The sequence below is a fragment of the Mustela nivalis genome, assembly GCF_964662115.1.
Source record: "Mustela nivalis genome assembly, chromosome: 17".
NCBI lineage: Eukaryota > Metazoa > Chordata > Mammalia > Carnivora > Mustelidae > Mustela > Mustela nivalis.
In genome coordinates this window covers 32,035,777-32,060,603 of record NC_139036.1, presented here as the reverse complement: position 1 = coordinate 32,060,603, position 24,827 = coordinate 32,035,777, and the positions used below count along the sequence as shown (strand labels likewise).

Genomic DNA, 24,827 nt, shown 5'->3' with positions numbered 1-24,827 from the left:
AAATTTGGAGTTCAGGAAGAAGTGAGTTTTTAAACAAAGGCTTAAGAAAAAGCTACATATAAATCACAGCATTACTAAGACCTGCATCTGTTACTATGGTAGGTAGTAGTGGCTTCCCATATGGAGAGAAAAATCACTGCTAGAAGAACTAGTAATCAGATTATCATTATTACCCAGTAGTCCATTGATAATTCTAACAGAAAGAAAAATTGTATCAATTAACTCAATATCCCAGAGTTATATTAACCCAAAACCAGTTGGACCTCGTGCTTTAGACCCCTTTCTGGCAGAGCTGACTGACACTCTAATGTGTGGCTACAGGGGCTGGAAAATGTGTTCCCTATCTATGGTCTTGTCTAGAAAAGCCTTAAGATGACACCTCAAGTTCTTGTGATAGGGGCAGTGACTAGTCATCAAGACAATTTGGAACTCATCTAAAATTGCCCGTAAGTCCCTTGGACAAATCTTATGATTTTTCTGCCTAATATTACCCAACTCACAAAATGAGTATACCAGCAATAGCCTATGATAGATACCTAGGATATATAGTTAGTTCAATTTGGTATTTGTTGAATACCCAGATGTCAGGCACTTCAAGAAAGATACAAGTTGAATTAGATACAATCCCTGACCATAAAAAGCTTTAAAGCCAGTAGGATAGACAAGAAATGTGTATAAATACTATTTATAAAATGAGATAGGTGCCAAAAGAGGAGTACTGAAAAAAAAAATTGTGTCAACACAAAGAAGTAACACTTTATTAATATTTGTGGGTGTAAGAAAAGTTGCCACAGAGGATGTAACTGATATCCAAGCTTGGCCTAGAGGGATAAATTAGACTATACAGTAGGGAGAAACAGACTGGGGGCATTCAAAGAAAAAGTATAAACAGATAAGGCAGAAAAAGCAGGAAAATAGTATTTGGGGAATGATGAGAAGTCAGAGTTGGTTGGGCCATAAATTGAGTGAAGGTAGTAAGAAAGCAGGCAAGAATGAAAGTAGCAATGAGATCAGTCCACAAGGGCTTTATTAAAGGCTATAGTAAGAAATTTGTACTTTATTCTGTAGACAACAGGGACTTGGCCAAAGTCTTAAAGAAAGAAAGTTATAGCCTCTCATAGCTATTTAGCATAGATTCAAGCTGGCAGATAGTCCTTTTCAGTGGTATAGCCATACTGGTTGTTTATAGTAAGCACTCATTCTCATTGGCTATGTTTGTAGATAATTTCCATACCATTCCTGGATTTAAAGAGAAGACCAAAAGCAGTGAAATCAAATATGAAGCTATCACAATCATCTAGGCAAGGAATGCTTTGAGCAAATAAATTTCTCTAAACCCCAACCTCCTGGTACGTCTGAGTGGCTCAGTCGGTTAAGAACCTGCTCAGGTCATGATCTCAGCATCCTGGGATGGAGTCCCACACTGGGTTCCTTGTTCAGTAGGGAGCCTACTTCTCCCTCTGCCTGCTGCTCCCCCTGGTTGTGTACATGCTCTCTCTCTCTCCAACAAATCAATAAAATCTTAAAAATAAAATAAAATAAAATAAAATGAATCCCAACCTCCTAATCTGTAAAATAGGGAAGGTAAGTGTACTACTAACTCATACTATTACTGTGAATTCAACAACAATAAAGCACTGAGCACACTACCTGCACATAGTAAATATGAAGTAAATTATATATTCATTTATTCGGTTATTAATAAGGAGGGAAAATGCTCTGAAATATGGGTATACAAGATTTGGAATTTACTTAGTACTCAGAAAGAAGGTATTATAATATACTTGCAAAGTGGTGAGAAGACAAATCTTATCCTACTTATCCGACTCCATAAATGAGATACCTTAAATGACCTCTCAGACTAAAGAAATAAACCTCTTAAGAAATAACTTGCTCTCTTGACCTGTAAATATGGTATTTAAAAAAACCAGACATTTATGGCATTTATTTCATTTACAGTAAAAGTGGAACATTAATATGAGGAAGGGGTGGGAAAGGGAAGAATGAGGCAACAGAATAAAGACTGGCTTATCTTTTCTATCCAATATAATGGGCAGTGGAGCATCAGAAAAAGAACAATGGCCAGAAATCAATTAGCATACATTTTTAGTCCTGAGTTCTACCGATAGACCTTGGAGTAATGGACGATTCATTTGATCTCCAGGGCCCTGATTTTCTCATACATAAAATGAAAGGGTGGACGAGATGACTTTGAAGAACTGGTTGGCTCTAATATTTCATGATGTCTTTAACATCCACAAATACATTTAGAGAAGCACTCTCTAACCATGACTTAGGTTCTGTTTCTGCTTTATTCCACTTAAGCCTTCCCCTGAATCCAGTATGGTCATCCAATGAGAAAGTTGACTTTCTTCAGTCTTTCTCAGTCTCAGACCACTCAGGAGTTCCTGAGTGGCCCCTTCTTTTTCACCTACTCTAGGGCTCCACTGCCTTTTTCTCTCTTCCCTTTCATCACACCATTAAGTGGAATGGATAAAGACAAGCCAGGCCAGCAATTCCTCAAAGTTCCCAAAGCAGGTAACTTGAGAGTCCCCTTTACATACTCTCCTTCCAGCCAGCCAGGTACACGTAGACTTGGATAAAAGCCAATTCCCAAAGGGTTCAAAAAAATCACTTCTTACCTGGGTAAACCCTGACCATCTCCCTGTACTCACAGCCTTCAATGGATTGCTTTGCTCTATCCAACATGGATAACTTCACTGACTAGAGATAATGCAATATCATTTCTCCCCTTATCTATGTTGGGCTTCTCAATCCCTCTCTCACTCAGAATGAAAACCAGCTGGAGCCACTCACCCATTGGCATTCACAGCTCAGCCCACCACACACCATAACCTGCAGAGGCAACCGCCAGCCGTGAGAGCATTTGTATGATTCCAGATCTAAGACAGTGTTGAAGTCACTACACAAACCAAACATTGTAAAGAGCAAGGGAGTCTATGTAAATACAGCGAGGAAAAGAAGCCAAGGAGTGCAGCCAGAAAAGGGGAGGGCCTGGACCAGGGGAGGTGAAGAAAATCATAGATAAGGTATATAGGTTTTATAGACAGCACACACAGCAGAAATGTCAAAGTGTAGAGACTTGGAGCTTGGCATATTTTGAGCTGCTAAAGCCTAAAGGGCAATTAGGCCATAATTTATATACTGTAATGCTTCAAATGCTCCTAAGCTGTAATAGAAACACAGCTCATTAAATATAGCCAATCTATCATCCCCTCAAGCACCTTGTAACTGTGCTGTGAGAAAACCAATCACCTTTACATTTTAATAAAAATATTATCTTGCCTGAGTACAGAGAAAGGGTGTAATTTATGGGATGAAAACCAAAAATTTTAAAAGGCAGGGTGAGAAATGGATGCAGAACTCTTAACCAACAGACCTACGGAGTTCATGGTCTTTTCTTTTTTAAAAACGTGTCAGCAAGTCTTTAGAAGCTGAATTTGGACCTTAAAATCAGGGGGATTATGTTGTCAGTTATTTTTAGATCAACAGTATAAGGTAAAATGAGTGAAAATTGTACTTCTTTTAGGGCTACTTAGCTAAGTCTGTTAAACTCAGCCCAGAGGCCTCCCTGTACAAATATTTTAAACTTATATCAGCTAATACTTCTTCACTTCATCACTGAGAAAAAGTAAGATATAAATTGTTTATACACATAATTTTAAAATGTATACTAAATCTCCCTATCCATCCTCAGCAGTAATGCTGAAATAATCTTACCCAAAGAGAACAAGTAGATTATTATTAACAATTGTATTAGTTTCATAGGGCTGCTGAAACCAATTACCACAAAAGGGGTGACTTAAAACAACAAGAAATGTATTCTTTCACAGCTCTGGGGACTGACAATCTGAAATCAAGTATTGGTCAGGTCATACTCCCTCTGGAGGCTCCAAGGGAAAATATGCTCTCTGCTTCTGCCAGTTTCTGATAGCTGTTGCCATTCCTTGACTTGTGGCCACATCACTTCAATCTTTGCCTCTGTGGTCACACTGCCTCCTTCTCTCTTGTCTGCCAGTCTCCTTCTGCCTATCTTATAAGAACGTCTTTATGAGACATTTGTTATTGAATTAGGGTGCACCCAAATAATCCAAGATAAACTTCCTTCTCAAAATCCTTAACCTAATCACATCTTTTGCCAGGCAAGGTAATATTTACTCTTTTATCATATACAGTAATATTCACAAGTTCCAGGGCATCGAGGTGGCTCAGTCAGTTAAACGTCTACCTGCGGCTCCGGTCATGATCTCAGGGTCCTGGGATCGAACCCTATCTTGGGTTCTCCCTGCTCGGTGACAAGTCTGCTTCTCCTTCTCCCTCTGTGATCTCTCTTGCTCTCACTCTCTCTCAAATAATCAAATAAATAAAAAAATTAAAAAAAAATATTCACAAGTTCCAGCGATTAGGACATGGACATTATTTGGGGAGGCCACACTCAGCCTCACACAGTAATCATGACTTTCATTGTAACAACTGAAAACTTAATAACAATGTATCATTTATACAGTGCACTCAGCTACTCCCACTAATACTCATAATAACTCTGTTGGAGGGTAGAGATCTAAAGAATTAGGTAACCATCCATACATTCATTTGTTTGTTCACTGAACAATCATTATTCAGTATCTACTCTTGGCATAGGCAAGAGCAAAAAGAAAGAAAAGTACAGTCCCTATCCTTGGAAAGCACCCTAAAAAGCTGTCCACAGTCATGTAGTGCCTTTAAAATAACTGTGAGACAGAAGTGCTACATGAAGTAGGACCAGTAAAAGCCAGCTGAAAGCGCAACAGTCCCATCAAGAAAATTTGCCTGAGTCTCCTCTGGGATTCGCACTCTCACTTTACCCCCTGAACTTCTTATCTCTCCCTCTCCAGTACTCAGCGCATCCTCAAAACCTGCCCACTGCTGAACATCCCGCCCAACTCACTGCCTAAAAAAGGCTAAAATTCAATCAGATGCTTTCATTACCAGCCGTGAATGTTCACTCTGAACATGGCAGACTGTCATAGTTTCAGACTTTACTCTGTGTTTTTTAGGAATACCAGGTTTGTGAATATTCTTTAAAGACTACTATTTAAGTACAGATTAAGGCCCTAAGAAGATATTTTGAAAACAAAATAGAACACTGGGAAGTCCTTTATCTTTAAAACTTCTATAATACCTTAACTTTGCAGTATTCATACAATGGACACCTTTTACCTGGAAGCTGAGTGCCACCAACTTACCAAATATTCTTCAAAAATAAATCATAAAGTATCAGAACTGAAACGGACCTTAGACATTACCTAGCCCAACCTCCTCTTTTTACAGTTGAGTAAATGGTCCCAAAGAAGTTAACGGGTTGCCAAAGACACCCAGTGAAATCAGATGCAAAGCCTATCATAAGATCCAGGGTGCCGTGGAAAAAAAATATAATGTAACTAACAGCCCCTCCTTGGAGAGTCAGAAAAACCAGCAAGTTTATGGCCAGTATCTATTAAGATCTGGGAGACTAACTGTCATCCACAGAGGTAGACACAAACATATGAGTGACTTTTACACTAATAGACTTCAGAGAAATGACTACTGTACTTTTTAATGAAAATATTATTAAAATCACTTTGGTAACCCAGAAACCAAAATGATAACAATATAGAATGAGGTACCCAAAAAATGTAAGGTTATTTTAATTACTTAGGAATAAGCTATTAAGCTACTTTGTACTTTAGAAGCACTTATTTTCTATGTAAGAAAGTAATAATTTTAATATATAGAGTTATCTATTTTCTATTAAATAGGTCCAAGAATCTCTGCTTAGCAAAATATTCTAGTAATGCTTTGCTTTTCTAGTTCACATAGAACTGAAGTTACATTTCTTTCTTCAAGTATTCTGAGATTTAGACTTTATCATATCTGTTCCTCCCAATATCCTAATGAGGAATATTTTATCTTATGCCAAAAATTAGTAACACTCCATATGTGTGAGAAATGTACCCTGCAGCTTTACAAAGCACTGTCAAATTCATCATTTCTCCCAGTCACCACAGCAGTCCTGTGAGGTATAAAAAGGGAGGGCTTTGTCCACATTCACAGACTGGGGCTCAAAGAGGCTTGCCAAAGATTATTACAGAGCTAAAAGTTGGGGGGGGGGGTACCAACTGGAATTCAGGTCTTCCACTATTTGCACTACATGATATAGCCTCTCAGGTAAAAACATATGCAAGGCACAAGAGATTATAAGAAGAGGTATTTTCTGGCTTAGCAAGCCTATGGTAAAATTTTTTACTCAAAACCAATACTGTGGAAAATGTGTCATCTTGGACTCTCAGGGAAACTTACCCATTTTTAATACCTGTTTGATAAACAAAATTTTTTATCATTTCATTCCAAAGCAAATAGATGAAGTTTGGCGTGAAATGAGGTGGATCATGGATGCTCTACAGTATGCAAGATACAAACAACCAGTCTATGGCTTGCCCATCACGAAGCTGCTAGACCCTTCAGAGGAGCAGAACCTCAAGAAGATCAACTCTACATCATCACATATAGACTGTCTTCCATCCCCATCCCCATCCCCAGAGATGCACAGAAGAAAGGCAGTGACCGGTAAGCAATAAGATCTAAAGATCTGTATTTCAGTTTCCAGATTCTTGGTCCTGTCTCCACTGCTGAGGCTCTTTTATGCTGAGGCTGTGGTCCCAGCAAACAGGAGGAAATGCTGCATAATGGTGAGAGTCTAAAAGCATCCAGGGAATAAAATCAGAGCAGCAGAGGGACAGGAAACTAAGGCAGTAACCTGAAATCAACTCCATGTAGGATTGGAGAAGCTTTAGTCCAGTCCCAGCCTAAGTTTCCAAGATACAAAAGGACACAGAGCAATGATGGGGCTTCAGAAATGCAGAATGGGGACTGATGCAGTACCAAGTGAAGGCCAAGTCAGCCAAGGGAATCTGACCAAAACCAAGTAAGGAAGGGGAACCGGCCCAGCCTCTAGTAAATAGAGAGTGTCAGGAAAGAGACAGAGTGCTAGCCTGGGTAAGAATTCAGGGCAAGCTTCTCATGCAACATAGCACCACTGTCCTGGGATGAAAACTGGGAAAGCAAAAAACATTGGATAAACCGGCATCCTGACCCTGAGGCTAAATAACTAAGTTGGCCTCATCATGAACAAAACAAGGAGACAGCTTACAGACAAGCTGTGGAGATGCCCAGCACATCACCTCTACACTTGGGAATTCAGTGTGAGTTTACATGGAAATGATAAGAACAAAAACATGGTTCAGTTAACACAAAGTTCTGCAAAGGACCTCTGGCTTATAAACACAGAGAAGCATACTGCTCAAAGGCAGTATAGTCCTCTTGCCAAGGACATGTTGAGACTAGTAGTGTTTTCTAGTCATTTAAATTAATGGCATTCAAAGCATCTTCCTTGATTCTATAACTTTTAAGAACTCTAATTCTGTAAGCTTTACAATAATAATTAATATTTTTAATAAACAAGAGCTCTGAAATATGAGCTTGTCCCATAGGGGGCAGCATGGTGTAGCAGAAAGAACTTGGGCTAAGAAATCAGAGACCTGGATTCAAATCACAGTATTTGTTGCTGTTGTTGTTGTTATTATTATTATTATTATTATTATTATTATTTAAATTCAGTTAGCCAACATATAGTCGTATATCAGTAGTGTCGGATGTAATGTTCAATAATTCATCAGCTACATATAACACCCAGTGCTCATCATATCACTTGCCCTCCTTAATGTCCTTCACCCAATTAGCCCACCCCCACCTCCCCTCCAGCAACCCTGTTTATTTCCAATAGTAAAAAAAAAAAAAGAAAGAAAGAAAAGAAAAAAAAGAAAAAAGCATATCATAGCTTTCATTTACTAGTCTTATAAGCTTGAACAGCTATTACATTTCAGTCTCTCAGCTTCCATGTACAGAAAATAAAATTAATAATATCTACACCTTTAAAAGTTACTTGTAGTTAAGACAGTGTATGTAAGAGATGCATGGCATATAATGGACAATAGACTGTAGGTATCATTTTTAATGTTATTACTCTTATTATAGAAAACTTCAGTGGGGGGGGGGACATCTGGGTGGCTCAGTCAGTTAAATGTCTGCCTTTAGCTCAGGTCATGATCTTGGGGCCCTGGGTTGGAACCCCGTGACAGGCTCCCTGCTTGCTAGACTGCTTCTCCCTCTATCTCTGCCTTTCACCTGCTCCCCCCACTTAACCCCCACTCATGCTCTCTCTCTCAAATAAAAAAATAAAATCTTAAAAAAAAAAAAAGAAAAAACAGTAGTAGGGATATGAACCTTATCTATAAGTAAGTTTACATATGCTCCTATATTTTAAAAAACTCAATGTCTAAAGACCAAAACTTGGCAAATGAAAAAACTTGAGAGATAATTACTGAAGTATTCTAGGATTTACCGAGTATTTTTTTTAAAGAACTCTTTGAGTAGAATTTCTCAAGTATATTTTTGTAGACTCCCACTGAGCTGGGCATATGAATACCATCCCTGCCATAAGCTAGTCTAGTGGAGGAGACAATTACATTGACAAAATTTCATGGTAATAGCATATGTGCTATGATGAGGATGTGTATAGGGTGCTAATGGAGTCTTCTGGATGTCTAACTGTAAACTCGTAAGATCAACAAGAACTTCCCAGAGAGGATGACAAAGTACTAAAGGGTAAGCAGGAGTTGAGCCAAAAATGAAGGAAAGAAGAGAGCATTATAGGCAAAGGAAGCAGAATGTGCAGCTGTATTGTAATTAAGGGAAATATAAGCGGTTTGGCTGAACTCAGGATCCAAAGATATTGTTCAGCCTTTTTCTCTTTTCATTACAAAAAAAAAAAAAATTATTGGCTATCTGCTATGTTCTAGGTACTCCTTGAGGTAACAGGGATATAGTGATAAAGTTGCCACTTCCATAGAGCTTACATTCTAGAAAAAGTAACAATGAAAGCATAAACAAGATAATTTCATATAGTGAAAATCCTGATGTATAACATAAAACAGGAATCAAGATGAGCAGGGAGAATGCTGAATTCACTAGGATGGTCAGCAGAGACCTATCTGTGACAGTTATATTTGAATCAACCACAGAAAAAGGAGCCAGTAATGCAAAAATCTGGAGTTGGAATATTCCAGGCAATAAAACAGCAATAGGCCCCAAAGTGGGTGAGGGATGAAAAGAAAGCCAAAGTCATTGGAGCAGAGCCAATAAAGGGGCTAGTGGTGAGAAAGAGTGTAAAGAGGAAGGCAGGGTCCAGATCAGGCAGGGCCAAGGTAAGTAGTTTGGATTTTATTCTGCTTGTGATGGAAAGCCATTGGAAACTTCTAAGCAAGGACTGATATGATCTGAATTATTCTTTCAAATCAAATCTGGCTCTTGGATGAAGAGACCTCAGTGGGATAGTACTGGAACCTGGGATATCAATTACGAAACCAGTAACAGAGGGCTACCAAGTTTTCTGGCATGAATGTCTCTGAATATCATGACATTTACCAAAAAAAGGTTACACCAGAGGAGAAACAAGCTTGGGTGGTTAGTTAGTTAGTTTAGGTGGTTAGTAAGTTAGTTTAGAGCATCCCAACAAAAAAGGATTATGGGGTTTGGAGCTCAGGAAATAGACTGGACTTATAATATGAACTTAAGAATTATTGACATATGAATTATGTAGCTACAAAAATGCTTGGGATTCCCTAGAGAGAGAAGTCAGAGAAGGAGAGGAGAGTCGAAAGATCCCTGTGGAATGGACAGCAGGACTTCTTAGACTAAGAAATAACAACCAGAGGAAGAAGATTAAAAAACAAGAGAGTAGTGTCACAGAAATTAAAGCATGTCAAACAATGGTGAGAGGTTAAATAAAACTGAAAAGCTTCTGTTGTGTTATTTTTCTTTTCAACAACGAAGTCATCTGTAATCTGGATGATAGCGGTATATGAAGGGGAGGAGAGAGAAACCCAACAGAAGTAGATCAGGGAGTAAATGGGAGGTAAAGGAATGGAACCAGTAAGGACACATTCTTCAGAATCTTGGCTATGAAAAAGAAGAGTGAGGGAGGGCAGTAGCTAGAGAGGTCTAGGGTTGTAAGGGCATTTTTCTTAAAGGCAAGAGAGATACTCCCTCTGTTGTTCCACAATCTACATTAAGTCTGCAAACAATTCTTCAATTCCCCTTCCACCTTCACAGCCCTTGCCTGCCCTCTCTGCTCACAGAACCTTCCCAGCATTTAATGTTCTCTTGGCTGCAGGGTCCTAAGGAGGTCCCCTTGGCTGTATGAGGGTGGCCTCTCCTGTGCCACAGAAGTGCCAAACTCTCATAATGGCCAGATGACGGGTTACAAACACTCTCTACTGGGAGGATCTGGCCAATTACATTTGGATTTTATTATTAATCTAAAATGTGAGCGATCATCATTCTGTTCCTTAAAATATAACTCTCTCTTGGGTCCATTTATTTCTCTGAAGCCAAGATTCCATGGGCTGTGAAACACAAAGACGTGGAGGGAAGCAAATGAAAAATGGAACCCAGTGACAGGAAAACTGGGGAGAAACATTTAGGTCCGATCCCCTCACAAAAGCAAAAGCTCTTCAGAGCAATGAAATCTGCTTCTGCATACTCTGTCCTCTGCACTAGTGTGCTACTTTTATTTGGAAACCATTTATGAGGAGGAAAAAAATCCTATTTAGAGGAACATCCCCAGTGAGTTGCCCACAGAGCAGAGTTTGCAATACAATTCCATTCTCAGTGGGTAGGGTTCACCTAATTTCCGAGGAGCCTGCTGGAGGAAGTACAGTCTATCACAAAACTGCCAGCCCAAGATTCTGTTTTAAGGCTGTTGAGTACCTTGGTTTTGTCTTTGTGTATCTGCATGTGTTGGGGGACAGGGTAGGGGGGAGTGGAACTCTTCCCATTTCCTTGTGGTTTTCAAACACAAAGTAGAACTCCTCTGAGTCAATTAAAATTAAGCATCTCCCAAGGACCCAAGGGGGAAAGTTGGCTCCTAGAAAAGGCAACTCAAGGCAGGGGGTGGAACGATTTGGTCCATCACATGGGTATTTTCTCTCCCACTCCTTTTCTGTGGGTATAGTGGTCACAGGCAGCAGCAATTTTTTTTTCCGATACTGCTATTTCTCCTAGTGACGCATGGGTGAGGCAACAGAGGGGTGGGGGGCGTTGTTTCCTTCAGATGCATCTGAAAATTATCCTGATCTTCCAAATGTAAATCTTCCTTGTAACCTTTTCCCAGACAATGTTAAGAACACTATAGCATAAAATAAACAGTTCAAAAAAATCAACAGGATTCTTAAGATGTTATTTCTCTTGGGAAATCAGAAGGTGAACAACCCCTGAGGTTCTACCCAAGACCTGATGAGATTTATTTTAATTCTTCATTTATAAATTATTTAAATTCTACTCAAACACACTGGAAATAGATTCAGAGAAGCATATAAAAAATACAAATTTGGACAGTGGTACATTAAAAAGGTGAAGACAGATTTTCTTAGGGCAAATACTGCTTATTATTTCTGTCTTTCTGTCCTGCCATGCCCCCTGCCTTTAAGAGAAAAGCAATAGCTTTAAATCAATTATTCTTTCCTGAAATGTCATCTCCACATAACGCCCTCAAAATCCACATCAACTCTACTCTGCTGTTGTTGGCCTGATCCACAGAGACCAGGAGTTGCAACACCCATTACAATGGCAAGAAAGCCAAGCTTCCTAAGCCAGCACTAATACTATGGGCAGAACTTTCATCAAACAACTCCTGGGTCAGTCAGAGGGGAAACTCAAGGTTCTACCAATGCTAGCCTGCCCAGTGGGCCTTCTAAGGGAAATTGAGGAGCACAACCAGGTTTATTAAAATAACAACTAGGCAAGGTGCCTAAAATGCTTAATGGAGCATATGGCCTGGATCTAGGGATGGAAGCTGCACTTTGCATTCTTTTCCAGGAAGAGAGGGAGTGGCAGTGGCCTAAGTCCCTGGAAACTCTCCTCAGTGCCCTGGCTGGCATCCTGGAGATTTTCCCAGCTCGTTCTGGGAGGGGTATCCCACTCTAAGCAATAGGTTCCACTAAGTCTTATAATAAATAATACAACCACCATGGAAGTCAAATATTTAGATTCCCACTAGAACAGTGTTTCCCAACTGTGGGCCCATGAACCTACAAGATAATATTTACCACTCCATACCCAAGCCCATTTTCCTCTCCTTGGGTATGACAGTTGTAACTAGTTCTTCTTTTAATTTATCTCCTATTTCCTTGCTCTTAGGAGCTATGGTAAAGAAGGTATATCATTTACTAATTCACTGCTAAATCAAGGCTGGGAAATACAGACTGAACTAGATCATCACCAGCATAAGACACCATACAAGAGAGTATTATTCTCCTTTATTATCAACAGCATTCTCACAGCAACTCTTGGAAGTTTATCTGATTACTGGTTTGTATTTCAATATGTAATATTCGCAATATGTTTTCTAGTTACTCTCTAAATATTGAAGGGAAGAGTGGCACTTAAAAGTATTTCTAACAACCTGATTTAATCACCATAGTACCTATTGGAGACAGGCAATGGATTACATATAGGCCATGGAGGATGAAAGGTTCAGAGGCACTAAGTAATTTGCTCAAGATCACATACACAGTAAGAAGCAAGACAGGACATTACCCCAGGTTTATCTGATTTTAAGATACTTGTTCTTTTTGCTACAGTTAGGCTGACTCTTAAGTCAAGCATCACCAAATATAAAGCAAAATGATTTAGGTGATTATTTTCGGGAATTTCTGTGGCAAATTAAGTAAATTAGCTCCTTCCAGGCTGCTTTCAGTATTGTTTTTAAGAAGCAATCAAATCTTACAACTCTTTTTATACTCCCAGATTTCAGTATTTGTTTTAGTTTTAATCAGTTCAGCATACCTGAGAGCTTTGTTGTATGCACCAGAGAAACAGGACAAGAGGCTAATAACACAGTGATGATTAAGTCACAGTCTTGTTAGGAGGTCCTTAGGGCCTACTATCCATGTTCAAATTAGATGAGCAGAGATAAACAAGATACAGTGCATGCCCTCTAGAGTTCATGGTTCAATAATGGAGATAAACATGTAAATGAGTTTATAATAAACCTTGATAAATGCAATAACAGATATATGAATAAAATGCCAGAAGAGGTAAGAGAACTAAGCAACTAACTGTACCTGCAGAAATCAGCACAGGTACTTCCTGAGAGTCCTAAAATATGATTCCCCATTGAAAATTAGAAGCTCAGACCTTTGAAGAACATCTTCATATACTCCTTAGTCCCCTGAAAACTATAAATGCTCGATATTTGTATGCTGAGAGGTCAAACTGCAAACTGCTCTACCAGACTGTGGATTGGAAAGAAGAAGAAAGTGTCACAGACTCAACAGCTACTTGTAGTTACAGTCATTTTTACTATCAGACTTCTAGAGGATTAAATGGTGCCCCTAAAATGGAATGTCCAAGTCCTAACCCCTATAACCTGTGAATGTAACCTTATTTGCAGACGTAATTAAGGATCTTAAGATGAGATCATCCTGAATTATCAGGGTGACCCCCAAATCCAATAATAAGTGTCCTTATCAGAGACAGAAGAGAGTCCATGTGAAGACAGAAGCAGATACTGGAGTGATGCCACCACAGACAATGCCAACAGCCACCAGAAGCTGGAAGTGGCAAGAAAATACTCTTTCCTAAAGCCTCCTTAGGGAGTGCAGCCCTAATGACACCTTGATTTCAGACTTCTGGCTTCCAGAGCTGTGAGAGAATACATTTCTGTAGTTTTAAGCCACCCAGTGTGTGGTGATTTGCTATAACAGCCACAGGAAACTAACATAAAACCTAACATGTTTCTCTAGCAGAAGCAACATCAAGAAGTGCTTATTAAGAGTTTAATTAATATAACTCTGTGTGGGTCCCACACAAACTAAATTAGATGAACCAGGCCCCAGCCCTCAGGAAGCTTCCATGGAAAGCCATGAAAATGCTAATGTGAATAGCCGTAGGGAGGTGTTTGGAGTGAGACAAATCTGCATGTGAGCTCCTATCAGCTACTTATCAGCTATGTATGAATTTTAAAATGTAATAAGCCTAAGACTTAATACTCTCATCTGCACAATGGGAATTGTTATACACATTAAATAGGATGAAGGACCTACACTACCTAGCATAATGGCTTGCCCACAGTAAGCATTAAGAAAATGTCAGGTATTGTTATTACTAGTATAGGCACAAATGAATACATGTGGCCAGCTGAACAGAAACACTGATCAGACAGAGAAGCTCAACTAAATTCAATTATTTGGATCTTACTTCCAGCCCAATTTCAAATCTTCAGTTAACTTCTCTTCCTCATCACGCTGACAACACCTATTGCTACCATCATCAAAAACAATCCATAGTTCTGAGACCCTGTTACTTACAATGTCCAATTTTTCTCACAAAAGATGAGGAAAAGTGCTGTCTAAAACTTGTTTTAAGACTGTTAAGTCCTTCAGCCCAAGACTTTATCCAATTCTCTTTTTCTAGCATGAAAATCTCTCTGTATCTATCTTCTTCCCCACCTCATGCCCTTCTGCTCTTTTTCACTAAAAACCAGTGTCAGCACTGGTGCTCACAAGTGATCACCCCTTCATGTTATATCCGTCAGCCTACCATTCTTGTATCTTCAACAGTTCCCTTCCAATAGTTCTTTCATCTCTACCCACAAACATCTTCCCTCAGCCTTGCAACCCAGGCTCTCATTCTATCTCCTCCAGGATATCTTGGCCAATCTATCCAAATTAAATTTACCACCTCTTCCACTGCCCAACCCAGCCCAAATCTACTGCCTAACCCTGCTGCACTTAACTCTTCCAGTTTAAGGCAGATACCACCATTCAGACACTGAGCCCTGAAACCTCTTGGTCGTTTCGGGGCCTTTACACTTACCTCTCCAAATTGTCTAGGACTCTTCTCTCAGACTTTCACATAGCTGATTCCTTCTGATCCTCAAGGTCTCACCCAGACTCCCTTCTCTACGGGGATTCCTCCCTTGGCTACATTAGCAAAAGAACCTTCCTCCCAAATCACTCTCTACCTGAAACCCAGTTTCATTTTCTTCATGGAACTTTGCACTATCTGATATTAATCTTTTGTATTTTTTTGACTTATTATCTTAATCCACACTCTGTGAGCTGCTTAAAAGCAGATACCCTATCTGCCTAGAATAAAACAGGTGCTTAGTAAACATCTTTGCATGAGTAATTTCCCTGGATTTCTATTTCCCTCCACATAACCACTGCTCTTGCACAGCCCTACAACCTGGAAAAAAAAAAAAAAGTTAAAGAAACATAGCTTGGACCTCAGCCTCCTGGTTGGCCTCCTTTCTGTATGTTTCCTCCTCATCCAGTTCATCTTACATCCTACCTGCTACAGAATTATCCTAAATCACAGCTCTCAACTTGTCAATTATTTCTTCAAAATTCTTCAGTAGCTACCCACTGGGTACAAAATTAGGCACAAACTCCTTATCTAAGATTTACTATTCTCTTCTGGCTCTCTCCTACCTTTTAAAAAATTAACCTCCCTCTTTTTAACCACTTATTTTGAAATAATTAGAGAAGCAGTAGGTTGCAAAGAAATGTACAGGAATTCCCATGTACCCTTCCCCCAACCTCTCGAACATCAACAACTTAAACACAGCTCTCATACAACACCACAACCAGCTCTCACTAGTTATGTAGACACTTATTCACGCATGTGTATATGCATGTGCTCGCACACAAGCACTTAGGCTTACTTGGATAGCTGTGTGCAGTTTTATTGTAAGTATGGCCATGGGTAATCACCACCATAACCAAAATACTCAACTGTAACCATCACCCAAAACTCCTTCTGTTCCCCCTTTATTGCCTTACTCATTCCCCCCATCTCTATCCCTGCTACTACTATTCTTCATCTCTGTAATTATTTCACAAATGTTACATAAATGGAATTCTTTATTTTTATTGGTAAGTAGTAGTCCATAGTATGGATGTGCCACAGTTTAACAATTCATCCACTGAAGGACATTTGAGTAGCTTCTGGTTTGGGGCTAAGACAAATAAAATTGCTATGAACATTCATGCACAAGTCCTGCATGGATATAGGCTTAATTTTCCTAGGATAAATTATTTAAGTTTAGAGTGTAATCACTGGCATCTTACTTTTGTAGCCTGATTTCCCCCAAATTCCTTTCCTGTTCCCTTTTTATAGTCAAGTAGAGCCATTTGTACTGTTCTTCTTCCTCTCTGGTTTCTAATCCTCTCATCATTTGCATATTAATAGCTGCCTAAACCACTTTTTGAAAGTGGATGAAGAAATAAAACAATTTAGAGAATAGGAACAAATGAGGAAATAAATAATAAATGAGAGATGATAAATAAATAAGATGATAGAGTATCTTATCAATCCCGCCCCAATGAAATGCAATCTCTTTCCTATAAACCTACATCATATTTGCTAAACTTCTCTTACAAAATATATGTTCTCCTAGTCTCATGGATGCATACATGCCCTATACTTTCATTAGAACAGTAAACTCTCTGCACCCGAATGTTTATAGCAGCAATGTCCACAATAGCCAAACTATGGAAAGAACCTAGATGTCCATCAACAGATGAATGGATCAAGGAGATGTGGTATATATACACAATGGAATACTATACAGCCATCAAAAGAAATGAAATCTTGCCATTTGCGACAACATGGATGGAACTAGAGGGTATCATGCTTAGCGAAATAAGTCAAGCAGAGAAAGACAACTATCACAGGATCTCCCTGATATGAGGAAGTGGTGATGCAACATGGGGGCTTAAGTGGGTAGGAGAAGAATCAATGAAACAAGATGGGATTGGGAGGGAGACAAACCATAAGTGACTCTTAATCTCACAAAACAAACTGAGGGTTGCTGGGGGGAGGGGGTTTGGGGTGGGATTATGGACATTGGGGAGGGTATGTGCTTTGGTGAGTGCTGTGAAGTGTGTAAACCTGGTGATTCACAGACCTGTACCCCTGGGGATAAAAATATATGTTTATAAAAAAGAAAAAATTAAAAAAAAAAAAAAAGAACAGTAAACTCTCTGGAGACAGGTCACTTCTTATTAATTTTATATTTACTTGGGCATCAAGAACAGTGCTTCTGTTAGAGCAGGAGCTAAAGCAAAACAGAATCTTCATTGTTGACTGAATGGATGAATTAAATATATCTGCCCTAAGAGGGCTCTGATCTAACCAGGAATCCAGGATTTTATATTTCCATTAAAAAAGACAACTAATAATATAAGTCTATATAGGCTAAAGGCCAAAGGATAATGGAAGCAAGAAGTGTTAGAGAAATGCAGACAAGTGAGCAATTTTTTTCTGGGATAGTTGGGGAGTGTTTCTTAAAGAAGGCTATGTTTGGGGGAACCCTTGAACAGATAGGTAGACCTCAGAAAATTAGGAAAGGGAGTCTTTTTTGGTAAACATTACTTAAGGAACAGTAGATGGGTTGATCTCCTCTGTAGCTGCTGGACAATATTCCATAATACAGATGTGCCCCAATTTTTTTTTTTAAGATTTTTTATTTATTTATTTGACAGGCAGAGATTACAAGTAGGCAGAGAGGCAGGCAGAGAGAGAGAGGAAGAAGCAGGCTCTCTGCCGAGCAGAGAGCCCGATGCGGAGCTCGATCCCAGGACCCTGGGATCATGACCTGAGCCGAAGGCAGAGGCTTTAACCCACTGAGCCACCCAGGCGCCCCCAGATGTGCCCAAATTTTTAAATCATCCTCCTAATAAGACATTCAGATGTGCATCAGTTAGGATTATGTTTAGATCCATGTCACGAAAAACCCAAATGAGAGTGTCATGAACACAAAACACTTTATTTCTCTTGTGTGAAAGAAGCCCAGAGGCAGACAATTCACTGTTGGTAATGTGGACTCCATGGTCCTCAGATTCCACACTCCTTTTTTCAGCTCTAACACTCTAACATGTGGCTTTTTTCCCCTAAGTCTGCCTCTTGGGCCTAGCCAGCTCTCTTTATGCAGCCTTCCAGAAGTTTCATATAGTACTTTCAGTTCTCACTCATTGGCCAGAACTTAGTTATATGGCTATACCTAGCTGCAAGGGAAGCTGAAAAACTGTGGTCTTTTACATGAGTGTATCGCTGTCTCAAAGAAAACTTAAGATTTGTAACCAAAAATGGATAATAATATTGGGTAGCAGCCAACAGTGAGAGAACAAAACATTGCCCTGCCAATGAGTAAGCACACACATCTTCCATAATCAGGAAAAAGAGAAAGAAGCACTTCACGCCCTGACCCTGAAATAAACAAACAAGCAAAAGAAAAAAAGGGGGGGGGGGGTTACATCTGGTTCTACTTCCTAAAATAGAAGAAACCTTAATCCTGTTTGTGTAAATTACTAACTCCTTAACAAAACAAAAATTTTCCCTTAAGTCTGCAATATTCTTATGATAATCACATCTGATTTTCCACCATGAACAATATAACTATAACCTTTAATCCTGTGGGTTTTTACTTTAAATACCTGTTGTATTTTTCAATCAGCAAGCCAGTCCTGAATTTGGACTCCCTTGCAGAATTTTGCAAGTAAGCGATTTTTCTTTTCTCAAGTGATTTTTCTCTTCTTAATACTTTGGTGCCTCTAAGTCTTCCTTTCACACAGTCTCAGCCACAAGATTCTTTCTCATTTTCCCTATTATAAATCATGCTGCAGTAAACAACTTGTAAATGTCACCGTGTATACAGAGTGACAATTCCTCAAACACAGATATCTTAAAAAGGACTTGCTGGGACAAATGATATGCACATTTTTAATATAGTGTGCCAAAACATTATCTGAAGAGCTGTGCTAGTTTATATTCCCAGCATCATTCTATGAGCGTCCCTGATTCCCCACACATCACCAACACATGAGATTATCACTCTTTTCATTTTTACCAAATATGACAGGCAAAAACATGTCCTGTTGTTTCAACATCCATTTCCCTAACTACCACCCAGTTAGTAATTATAGTCTATCTAAAGTTGAATATTTTTAGTATGTTTATTGGCCATTTGTATTAATTATTCTTTGAAGAACTGATTCTCATCTGCCCATCTGGATTGTCTTCTTATGGATTTACAGAAAATATTTGTATATTCTGGCTATTAACCTTTTGTTACACATGATATTACTGTTTTCTTCTAATCTATCACTTACTTTTTTTACTTTGTTTATAGTATCATGTGGTTTACAAAGTATTAAACTGTGATGCAGTCAAATTTGTCACTTCTCTGACTTCTAGGATTTTGTCTTGCTTATAATGACCATGCCACCCTAAAATTACAAACATACTGTCTTCTGTTACTTTTAGGGTTTGCCTGTCACATTTAAGCTAAATTATATTTATCTTTATATATGCCATGACATAGGATTTTCTAATTATCTTGCTAAAGGGATAGCCAGTTGTCCCAACACTATATCCTGAATAATCTGTTCACTTCCCTACACTGAAATGTTATCTTAACCACATGTTATCACACAGAATTACCACTATTTGTAGACTTTACTTTTCTGTTCTACATGTCTATCTGTCCATTTATACACCAATACTACAAAGTTTTAGCTACCAAATCTCTAGTATTTTTTGGAGGTGTGTGGGTGGCTCAGTTGCTTAAGCATCTGCCTTCAGCTTAGGTCATAGTCTCAGGGTCCTGGGATTGAGCCCCACATTGGGCTCCCTGCTCAGTGGAGAGCCTGCTTCTCTCTCTGCCGCTCCCCCTGCTTGTTCTCTCTCTTTCTCTTTTTCTCCGTCTCCCCCACCCCACCAAATAAATAAATAAAAATATATTTTTTAAATGTAGTTATTTTTTGGTATCTGGTAAATCAGGCTCCTCCCTATTGTATCTTTGAAAAAGAAAAAAAAGTTGGCTGCTCTCATAAATTTTCTCTCCCAGATGACTTTAAACATAAGTTTACTAAATTCTACTTAAAAATCCTACAGAGACTTTTTTTAATCGAGATTACCTGATTTGTAAATGAGCAATTTTTCATTTTCTTTTTTTTATTTATTTCATTTATTTGAGAGAGAGAGAGAGAGAGAGAGCGAGCAGCAGGAGAGTGACAGAGACTCTGGAGCTGACTTAGTGCTGAGCATGGACTCCGACGCTGGTCTCCATCTCACAAACCCAGTATCACCACCTCAGGAGTCGAACTCTTAACTGACTATGGCACCCAGGTGCCCCCAGCGATTTTTCTTTTTAAGAGCACTTTCATGTTTTCAAATAAATATATGCTTTCAAAATCAGCATGTATTTACCAAGTACCTACCTTGGGCTGAGTTCCATGGGAAATTCAAAGGATTTAAAGACAGTCCTTGCCCCACCAAAATGTACAACCTGGCTGAAAGGAAGAAAAAGATATAAACAACTAGTGCATTAAATGACAAATACCTAAGAACTAAACTTCTGGCTCACTTATGGTCACTATAGTATGCACTTTGAGGCTTATTTTTGCCTCTCATCTTACTTCTGTTTTTGTTTTTTCTTTGGCCTTACTTTTGCTTTAATTTTTTTTTTCTTTTTAAACACCTGACAGTTGGGGTGAATGTTTATAAACATAATCAATTTCTATTTTACAGTCATCCTAGAGAAGAAGTTCTATCATCCTAGGGGAGAAGTTCTATTATCATCCCCAGTTTACAGATAAGAAAACTAAAGCTCAGAGAACTTAAGTAACTCTCCCAAGATCACAGAACAAGTAGGTGGAGGATAGCTAGGATCTGAAATCCAGTTAACCTGACTTCAGTCCCCATAGTGTCACCTCTTCTCTCCCCACCCCCACCCCGACCCACAACCTCTTAAGTTCCTGCTGCTCTTTCGAATGCAAAAATTATCTCTGAAATAAGGATAGGAAATGAATGAATAACATTCAGCTTTCTTTCCTGTTTCATCCTCTCTACACATGTCCAGCCAATAATAAAAGTGCACATGGGAATAAGGACACGGGGAATAAGGACACATTACCCTCTGCCACTATCCAGGTTGGACCTGTCCAAGTTCCTCTCCCTCCTTTCCCTTAAGTTAAGCACAGGACCCACTACATAATTTACAGGACCCTATGCAAAACCAAGACGTGGGGCCCCTTGTTCAAAAAGAATAATTACCTTCAAGGGGCAGAGAGACTGTTCAAGGAAGCCCAGGGCTCTTCTAGGCACAGGGGTGGAGAGGGCTCAACCACACAGATCCTACCCCATGAAGCAGGCCCAGGCTAAGAGTTTCTCTTCTAACCCGGGTCTCAGGCTTTGCAGATTCACAGCCCTGTTCTGATGAAGAAGGCTGCTCAGAAGTCTTCCTCCCCACCGACAGCGACTACGACTCCAGTGATGCTCTGAGCCCCCGAGACCTGGACCTGGTGTACCTGTCATCACACGACATCGCCCAGCAAGCGCTAAGCGGCCTAAGTGGCAGCGCTCCCGACGTCCTGCAGGTGCATGACATGAAGAGTCCTCTGGGGCCGGGTCAGGACCCCCAGGGCCGGGTCCTGGGGCCAGACCCTGACCACTCGTGCGCCGAGGTCCTCCACAGCCTGACGCTGACAGGCTTGGCGTCCAAGAACCACGCCAAGATGGCGCCCGGCTCGCGGCCGGCGCTGGGCTTCCTGGGAAAGCGGAAGCCGGCCAAGCACCAGCACTACGGCGGCTTCAGCCGCCATCAGCGCTGGCTGCGCATGCACAGCGAGACGCAGTCGCTGTCGCTGTCCGAGGGCGTTTACACGCAGCACCCATCCCAGGCCTGCGGCCTGGCCGACGATCCTGCAGAGGCCGAGCGGCTGCGACCAGCCCCCGATGGGCCCCGGAGCCTGATTCTAGCTCACACCACGAGCCTCCCTGAAGGGGGGAAGAGCAGTCTCCAGGACTCGAGGCCTGCCGTACGCCGCATTTACGTGGAGCCCTACTCTGCGGCAATGGTGGACTCAAAGCCCTGGGCTGCCTTGAGCCCGCCCCCAGGAAGCCACTCTGGCCTGCCCAGCCCCACAGGTCCGGAGATGAGCCCTGAGGGCCCGACCACATCCCAGGTGTCAGAAATACTAAGCAGCATGCTTTAGGGAGGGTCCCCTTCCACCGCATTTTCCATCACCCTCCCTCCATCCCGCTCCCACTGTGTCTCCATCCCTTTTCAAATGGCTTGAATGTTAAAACTCCAAAAGTTACAGGTTCAAGGCCCTCTTTTTTAGGAAAGAGTTGGGTAGAGGTGAGAGTTGCCAGTTTTGTTCCCAGTTCAGGGCATAGAAGAGCTTTTGTGTCAACATGGAGCCCTAGACACAAGGGTTCAAACATGCCAACCGGTTGGGAGGCACTCTTGTTGGAGGCAGGGCTACCTAAAAAACCACCCTCAGTTCTACAGCTGGCTCTGTAATCTGACCTTTGGGTTTAGGTATCTTTCATGAATTTGTGATTGGTGGGGAGGAGTTCTAGAGATGAAAGTAAGATTAGCACTATTTTTCCTTCCACAGCGAACCTTTAGAAGAGTGTAAGGGAAAGAAGCCCAGGTCTTCAGTGCACAAGGTCAGGTGGACTTGTTCTAGGTTCCCAGTTAGCTAAACCAAGTCATTCCAAAGTGCAGGGTTCTCAGCTGGTCACCAAGTCAAATTTATCCATCAGAACTAATATGATTAAGTAGGCAGTCATTTTCTTCATTTAGTGTTGTGTGGAAGCCACTAGACGCAAAAGTAGAGGATGCTTTGCTTCTAGCTTTGTTCTGCAAAGGTAAAATAGGGCACAAAGCAGCCCTTCCTACACACTCATCTCCCATTGAAGCATGGATATGGGCCTTATATTATTCAGGTGTAGGGACATAGCTAAATTAAGTGAAAACCTAGGTTAAAAACAAGGAGGAGTAAGAGAGAGATGAGTTTTTCCTCTACAATCCTAAAATAAGTCCATGAGTCTTTGTCTCTGAAAATGATAGTGGGTCTGCTCAGATTCTTAGGTGTTGGAAGGTCACTGAATGAGAAAGTACCCTTCAGATACGGCACAGCAGTTGATGGAGTCCTTACAGCTACGCTGGTATATCTGTGCACCCCTACATCAGTGGTTCCAAGGCTATACTTTGAAACACCTGAAATTCATGCTTTGGTCTCAATGCTTCTCACCTGCCTTTCTCACAAATGAGAAACCCAAATCAAAGAGAAATCACACTGCATATTCAAAAAAAGCCTGAACCTTCTCTTATTTCCTGGAGCCAAGACTCATTCAGTTTACTGATACTCTAAATGGTCCTTTTCTGCTTCACAGGCATTTGGGTTAAATATTGCTCTTTATGGGCCCTACCCCTGTCCTCACAGTTCTACCATTCCTCCTCATGGGAGTTCATACAAAGTCCCCTGTTCACAATGTTATTCCGATCCCTTCCATTTTTAAAACATTTGATTTAAACATAAATAATTACCCTGGCGGAAAGGTACAGATTTGGCCCATGGCCTATGGACATTAGAAAACTAAGGCCCAGAGCTCAATCTTTATTTTTTTAAGAGATTTTATACTCAGTGACCCCCCCCCCCACACACACACACAAAGATTCTTGAGCAGAATCACGGTGGTTCCTTTTCCATGCCTGCAAGGATTTTAAAATGCAGTTTTCTTCTGTTCTAAGTGAATTCTATGTATATGGAGTGGTAGAGCTAGAAAAGACCATAAAATTAGTCTAAGTCCTTGTATTTACAGATGAGATGATTAAACCCAAGAGAGGTTAAGTGACTTGCTCAAGGTCACAGAGCTAGTTTAGTCTCAGGGTCAGAACCCAGAAGCATTCCCTTTACAGTAGGCTGGCCCATTGGGAATCGGTACACACCAATAGTCAACTTTCGATTGCCTATTGGCTACTTACCTAGTTTGTAGATTATCTTTTAATTCCAAATTCAACTCCTTTTCTCAACTTTTACTTAAAAGATTTCCATTATCACAGAGCTCCTTGTTGGCAAGAAATAACAAATTTCACATAGTTAATAGCTAAGTTAATTAAAAAGCAAATCGGAGAGAAATGTTATTTAATATTACACACCATATGACTCCCCTTTAATAATAAAAATGACAGCATCATCTGCATTTAGTTTCTACTTATTTCTAATTATAGGACAGATTATATATGTTGAAAGCTGGAATTGTCAAAAACTAAGAAACCAAGTGATTCTCTTACCATGACCTTTCTAGTGGCATGGAAGGAAGCTTGTGACTGTTAATTGGATGGGAGGCATTCAATAGGCAGCAAAAGCAGAGACTGACCCACCCTTCTGGCCCCTCATTTGGTCGGCAAGCTCTGGCACTTTGCACCAAATAATGAGTCATGAAGTAAAATTGCATTAAACCCAAACACACTAATTTATATTGAGATCATGGGTTATTTTTTCACCTTCTATGAGGAAAAGAGGTGCATACCCATGAAATGAACACTGCACATTTCTATTTCAGTGGGCACAATGAGTTGGTTTGAAAATGTATATTCCTAGCAATATTTCTATGTAGAAGTGGATGTTATGTCCTCAGTATTTAGCCAGTATCTGTTCAAGTAGGTGCCCTCCACCTGTACCTACACTTTGCAACATCTTGTGAGCCTTGTTTAAACTAATAGATTCCCGTGAGAGACAATTATGTTCTCTAATTCACAATCCTTTATTTGTTATGCCCAGGTATTATGGAGACTTAACAACTTCTGAGAATTTTTTGGTTTGCTTGTTTTATCTTTATGGTTTTGTTTTGTTTTATTTTGGATATGATGA

The 24,827-nt window shown here is 40.1% G+C and overlaps 1 protein-coding gene and 1 long non-coding RNA gene across 3 annotated transcripts in view; one reads left to right on the top strand and one right to left on the bottom strand.

The window, feature by feature from the left end:
• LOC309851870 overlaps nucleotides 1-21,553 on the bottom strand; it is a 70,492-nt gene extending 48,939 nt beyond the window's left edge. The window contains exons 1-2 of one of the 2 annotated variants that reach the window (XR_014304969.1): nucleotides 21,471-21,553; nucleotides 20,382-20,453 (exon numbers count right to left, since the gene is read on the bottom strand). This is a non-coding gene — a long non-coding RNA (uncharacterized lncRNA). Of the gene's footprint in view, nucleotides 1-20,381; nucleotides 20,454-21,216; nucleotides 21,383-21,470 lie in introns of those variants that run through there. The other variant, XR_014304970.1, reaches the window with a different exon arrangement.
• ANKFN1 (ankyrin repeat and fibronectin type III domain containing 1) overlaps nucleotides 1-23,675 on the top strand; it is a 494,531-nt gene extending 470,856 nt beyond the window's left edge. The window contains exons 21-22 of the mRNA XM_082707691.1: nucleotides 6,393-6,606; nucleotides 21,352-23,675. Coding sequence (XP_082563817.1) covers nucleotides 6,393-6,606; nucleotides 21,352-22,157 — 1,020 coding nt within the window. The 3' untranslated portion in view covers nucleotides 22,158-23,675. The remainder of the gene's footprint in view (nucleotides 1-6,392; nucleotides 6,607-21,351) is intronic.
• The last annotated feature ends 1,152 nt before the right edge of the window (nucleotides 23,676-24,827 follow it).